We start from the raw sequence: 6,198 nt of genomic DNA, 5'->3' as shown, positions 1-6,198 counted from the left end.
TCACCCTCCTTTTACATCCTTTCTGAGGAAGAGTCCTAAGACTTGCTCTCGAATCTGCTTGGTCTTGACACCATAGATGATAGGATTGACCATGGGTGGAAAGAGCAGATAGAAATTAGCCAGGAGTATGTGGACATGAGGGGCGGCCTGACGAGCTACACGGTGCATGACTGAGGAGACGACCACGGGTGTGTAAAAGGCTAAGATGGCACCTATATGAGACACACATGTCCCAAAGGCCTTGTAGCGGGCCTCCTGAGAGGCAAGCTTAAGAACAGCACGAAGGATGAAGAGATAAGACAAGACAACAAAGAGCAGGTCCAGCACCACAATAAACATGGCCACGGCAATGCCATAGATGTTGTTGAATCTCGTGTCCCCACACACCAGCCTTACCACAGCCATGTGTTCACAGTAGCAGTGAGCAATTACTGTCCCTCGACAGTAGTGGAAGCGTCTGAGCAGAAAGGGGAGTGGAGTCATTAGTGTCACAGCCCTAGTCACAGAGGCCAGGCCAATTTTGATGATGAGGGGCTTGGTCAGAATCATGGTGTAGTGCAAGGGCTTGCAGATGGCGACGTAACGGTCAAAGGCCATGGCCAGCAACATTGCTGACTCCATGATAGCAAAGGAATGGAGAAAGAACATTTGAGCCAGGCAGGCATGGAAATTGATCTCTCGATCCCTCAACCAGAACAGGGCAAGCATTTTGGGCAGTGTTGAAGAGGAAAGAACCAAATCTATTGCTGCCAACATGGCCAGAAAGAGGTACATGGGCTCGTGGAGGGCTGCATCAACCCGGATGATGAAAAGGAGGGTGCAGTTGCCAAGCACAGCCAAGGTGTAGGCTGAGCAGAAGGGGATGGAGATCCAAATATGTAGGTGCTCTAGGCCTGGGATCCCCATCAACAAGAAGGCCACTGGATGAGTTGAGTTAATATTGTTAGCAAACATGGCTGCTGGGAGTTTTCTTCCACCTAGCTGCTTCCACCGAGCCCTTCTCAAGAGGATCCACCATTAGTAGAATCAGTGTTCAATTTAAGTCCCAATCAGTTATGGAAAAGTATCAGCCCTTCTCCACGTTTGTGAATCTTTAAATAAATAATAATACATATCAAAAAATTACATAAGAGTCCTATACCCTCAAGTCACCTGCTACCAGAATATCTAATACTGCTGTGGGTGGTACCAAAAAGCAGCCTTCTTGGGATGGATTAGTTCAAGGCCATTCTGGACTGCAGAGGGAATTCAGAGGCATCTCTATTAAAGATAACGATTTCTGCTTTCATCTTGTGAAACTTTACTTGGTCTCACGGACTTCTTGCTGCCTCCCAACTCCAACAAAACTCCTTAACACAAAAAGAGCTTCTTTCTGAAATATCAAACTTAACTATATGGAAAACAAGCAAACTTATCACCTCTTAATTTACTTATCTGTAAGTTTTGGATTGGTTGGTTGGTTTTATTTGCTGTGCTGAGGTTTAAACCTAGGGCCTTTCAAAGACGAGTCACATATTATCATTGAGGTCTATCCCAAAAGCTCTTTTTACATTTTACTTAAAATACAATTTCACTAAATTACCCAGGCTGGCCTTGAACTTGACATGTTACAGCCTCAGCCCCTCTAGTAGTTGGGCTTTAGATCTGATCCACAAGACCTAGCTACTGCTGGATTCTATATATATACTACTACTATATTCTGTACTACTGTATATAGTATATTCTATACTAGTGTATTCTATAAATTCTACTGAACACACAGTAATCTCTGCAATCAACATCTCTTTTACAGCTAAGAAGAACATGAAGAGTCTTTTTTGGCTCCTTCATGTACCTTAATTTCCATATCTAGTTCTCCCTTTCACCCACTTCCTTGCTAGATTTCATGGCATTCAGAAAGCATTCTATCCTACCATTTTACAGGCTGATCTTTGACCTTGGCACGACTTGTTCTTTCAACTGGGACCCTTATCTTCCTCTTTTATCTCCTTGTTTACTATCTGCTCTGAAAATACTTAAACAGAGCCAGGTGTGATGGCACAAGTCTTTAATCCCAGCCCTAGGTAAACAGAGGCAGGAAGATCTTTGAGTTGGAGGCCAGCCTGGCCTACAGAGGTAGTTCCAGGACAGCCAGGGTTACACAGAGAAACCCTGTCTTGAAGGAAGAAAAGAAGAAAGAGAGAAAGAAAGAAAGAAAGAAAGAAAGAAAGAAAGAAAGAGAGAGAAGGAGAGAAAGAGAGAGAGAGAGGGAGAGAGAGAAAGAAAGAAAGAAAGAAAGAAAGAAAGAAAGAAAGAAAGAAAGAAAGAAAGAAGGAAAAAGGGAAGGAGGGAGGGAAGGAGAGAGAGAACCAGAGTGGGAAGGGGAACAATGCTCAAACACAGCTGAGAATATAGCACAATACTAGAGCTCTTGCCTAGCATACAGAAGGTACGAGTTTTCCCAGGTGACTAAGACATGGACTTGTATGATTAAAATACATGTACCAAAGACAGGTAAGTCTGGGTATCAGCAAAGTGCTCACCTAAGGCAGATACGCTTATTACAATTAATAAAAGGGAAGAATTGTGGAGGCCCAGAAATGTGAATCAATTTCCACCCCGTATGATGGTCAGAGAGTTGTAAGTTGTTCTAAGTGGCTGACAAGCCTAGTTGCACAACCCAAGTCAGAAAGTAATTACTTGATTCTTTTGACAATAAAATAGCTCACACAAGTAGGTCCATGCCATCCTGACAGGTGGTCAGGATACACAAATGTACTTCTGCTCCTTTTTTTGTAACTATGGGATCCCCTGGGGGGTGGCTGTCTTCAGGATATGTGATCCAGGGCAGCTTCACTGCCTAAACAACAAAATGCTAATGATTTGATGCCTCAAAGTGTAAAAGCAATTAACAGTTTGGGCTGTCCTTTGTATCATGTTAATAAAGTCTTTTGTCACTTCCCCTCCCCACACACACACCTCATTTATATTTGGGTATAAAATCATATGGAAAAATAAACACAGGCGATTTTAGGGGGAAAAAGGTGCTAGTTTCAATTCTCCACTACCATAAAACTTAAACGTTTTATCAAAAAAATGTTGACACATACTCCCTCTTACCTTTTCCAGGGACAGCCTAAAATGTTTCTTTTGAGCCTTTTGAGAATATCATGTAAAAAGGCTTAGCATAAATGCAGGTACCGTTTGAGTTAGGAAAACTGGCGGTTCTTATTGCGGATGGTTGCACAGCTGGAAACTGTCCATGTTAAATTTGGGCTGTGAGAACTTTGTTGTAAGGAATTTAAATGAAATTTGCAGGAAACAGATGGCTCTTAAATGTGTTCTAGTAAGTGAGGTGACCTAGTCTCAGAAAGACAAAAGTCTCAGCTCTCTCTTGCGGAGATTGTGGCTTTTAAGGTCTGTATGAATGTACATAAGCAATTGTGAGGTGGATATAGGAGACCCAGGGAGAATGAGAAGTTCTGAGAAGGGGAGAGAGCAAAGCTCACAAGTTACATGGAAGTAGAAAGAAGGCTCCTGGGAGTGAGAGGGCATAGGGAAAAGAAAGCAGGGGCGGGTGGGGAGAAGCAGCAAAAACAAATTCTGTCCAACAAAAGGTGATGAATCCTAGTACTTTTTAAGCTAGTAAAAAAAAGTCTTAGACAAAAAATTGGGGTAATTAAATTTCAAATAAAGTCTATGTATTGTAAATAAAAATGGAAAATGAAACTACTGCCCTCTTCTAAAATGTCTCTCTTAATCAGCTTCTCTGTTGCTGTCCGTCACCTTTTATCTTCACTGGTCTAGTTCCCTCATCTGCTTCCTTTTACGGGTAACGTGTTTAAACTTCTAAGTCAGAATTAGGAGAAAATCCTCTGACACTGTTTCCAGGGTAAGGGAGACAATGATCGTGTGCTGCATGTTTATAAAAGCAACCAGAAGAGCTTTTAATCATTAGCTCCCATCTCCACGCCCCAACAGCCTTTGTTTCATCTTCTTTCTGCCCTTTCTCTCCTCTTCGTGCTCTCACGGTTCTCCCCTTGGTGTCTTAGGAATTTCATCACCTATATTCGGGGAATCTGGGTTCCGGACTAGTGAACCCTTCTCCCGTACATCTCATAGGGGTCTCACCCGAAACATGGCCAAGACAAACCTTGTCGTCTCCCTTCCGACTGTTTCCTCTCCATCCATGTACGGTACAGTCATGCTTTCCACAGTATTCTGGGAAAGTCAAGGGAAGACTTTGTGCAGTTTGCTCTTCCTCTCTGTCCATCCACCATGGTGTCACCTGACAGACGCATCCCAGTGTCCACTCCTCTGCCAGTTCTCTTGTTTATATCACCATCATCTTGTGTCTAGACAACAAAAACCTCCTGACTCGTCTCTGTGGTATGACTCTTGGGCCCTCTATAATCCTTTACCTCTACTATAATCAAAAGATCATTTTAAAGGACAGATTATGTCACCTTTAACTTTTGCTAGACACTCCATTAGCTACCATAAGACTTAGGGTGGACTGTCTCCCACACCAGGCTTCTAAAACCCGGCATTGTCTGCTCACTACTTCAGCCACGCCTCCTTCCACTGCCACTCATCCTTCCACTGCCACGCCTTCTTCCACTGCCACGCCTCCTTCCACTGCCCGCCATGCAGGTAGCCTCTCTGTCAGACGCTGCGGCCCAGAGGATCTCTTCCATGCTCTCCCACTGGTCTGCTCCCCGTCCCATCTGTGTCTTCCCTTCTTCACTTCCCATCTTTCGCCTAAGTCACTATTCACCCTTACCTCAGCTTTCTGCCCCTACTCAACCTATCAATTACGATGTGACTGTATTTTATCTCACAGTTGAAGACTGCTTAAAGTGTCCTTTGCCACAAGAAACTGGAAACCACTAGCCACACCACAAATGTCTCTCTGCCGACATCCAGCAGCCTCCCTCTTTCTGTTCCAGAAGTCTAACCACACTGGATTCTCTGCGCTCTCCTCAGAGTCACATGGAAAATTTACCAGATTTAACTGGAATGCTTTCTTAGTCCCTTTTCCTGCCACCTTCCTACAGAAACCTTCTTGGGTTCCCCCAGAGAGACTTTCTCTGTCATTTCAATAGCAACTTGTTAGAACAGTGGTTCTCAGACTTCATAATGCTACAATACTTTAATACAATTCCTTATGTTGTGGGGACCCCCCAACGATGAAATTATTTCACTGATACTTCATAACTATAATTTTATACTTTTATAAATAATAATATAAATATCTGATATGCAGGACCTCTGTGAAAGGGATTGCAACCCATAGGTTGAGATGTGTTAGATGCTGAATCACAGGAGGGCCATGAGAGTGCATTATTGGTACCTTTGCTTGTGTCTGTGGATTCACCAGGCCGATAGGAACTCAAGGGCTGTAATTAATTTCAAAACTCACAGAATCTACTGAATATAGTTAATACTTAGTCAACATTTTTAAATAAATGCATGGATGGTTTACTTTTCCTAGAGAAATTTTCCTTCCCAGCCACTACACAATATTCTGTCATCTGAATCAAATTTGGACCTACCTCCACAGATGAAAACTCTGGTGCTTTCCATCAGTTTATCACCTCAGTCAGAATAAAGCCTTATTATTAGAAATTCCTGTTTCTGTGTGTGCAAACCTGTGTCTCTGGACTTCCTTTTTGTTTCGTTCATTTTTTTTTGAGACAGGGTTTCTCTGTGCACCACTGATTGTCCTAGAACTCGCTTTGTAGACCAGGCTGGCCTTGAACGCAGAGATCCGCCTGACTCTGCCTCCCGAGTGCTGGGATTAAAGGTGTGTGCCACCACCACCTGGCCCTTGTGCTTTTTTTACTTAGACTCTTTCTTCTGTTTATTTTGTCTTTTTCTGGTTTCTTTGTTCTTATTTGAGAGAGAGAAAGAGAGGGTATGGATTTGTATGGAAGAGGAGAAGGGTGGATCTGAGGAGTTGGGGGAAGGAAATCAGCAATCAGAATATATTATATAAACAAATCTAACTCAATTTAAGAAAGAAGAAATTGCCCTCTCCAAGGCTATATAGAACTGTGAATTTTCTCTAAGACACAAGTTAGGGGTGGACAGCATGAAAGGCCCAGGAAGACAGGATGCTCTATTGTGTTTACGGACACCATGAAGTCATGTTAGTATTTGCTAGGCAGTCACTGGTTCAATGAAGCTGTATCCTCTTACATCCCATCCTAAAGAAAT

The 6,198-nt window shown here is 43.0% G+C and overlaps 1 protein-coding gene across 1 annotated transcript; it reads right to left on the bottom strand.

Annotated features, from left to right (window-relative positions):
• Window positions 1-954, bottom strand: LOC119817049 (olfactory receptor 52K2). Its single transcript, XM_038334266.1, has one exon. The coding sequence runs from the start codon at window positions 952-954 to the stop codon at window positions 1-3; it is 954 nt and encodes a 317-aa protein (XP_038190194.1).
• Between the last annotated feature and the right edge of the window lie 5,244 nt (window positions 955-6,198).

This window comes from Arvicola amphibius, chromosome 1 (assembly GCF_903992535.2).
Source record: "Arvicola amphibius chromosome 1, mArvAmp1.2, whole genome shotgun sequence".
NCBI classification, from domain to species: domain Eukaryota; kingdom Metazoa; phylum Chordata; class Mammalia; order Rodentia; family Cricetidae; genus Arvicola; species Arvicola amphibius.
This window is presented reverse-complemented; position numbering and strand designations above follow the sequence as displayed.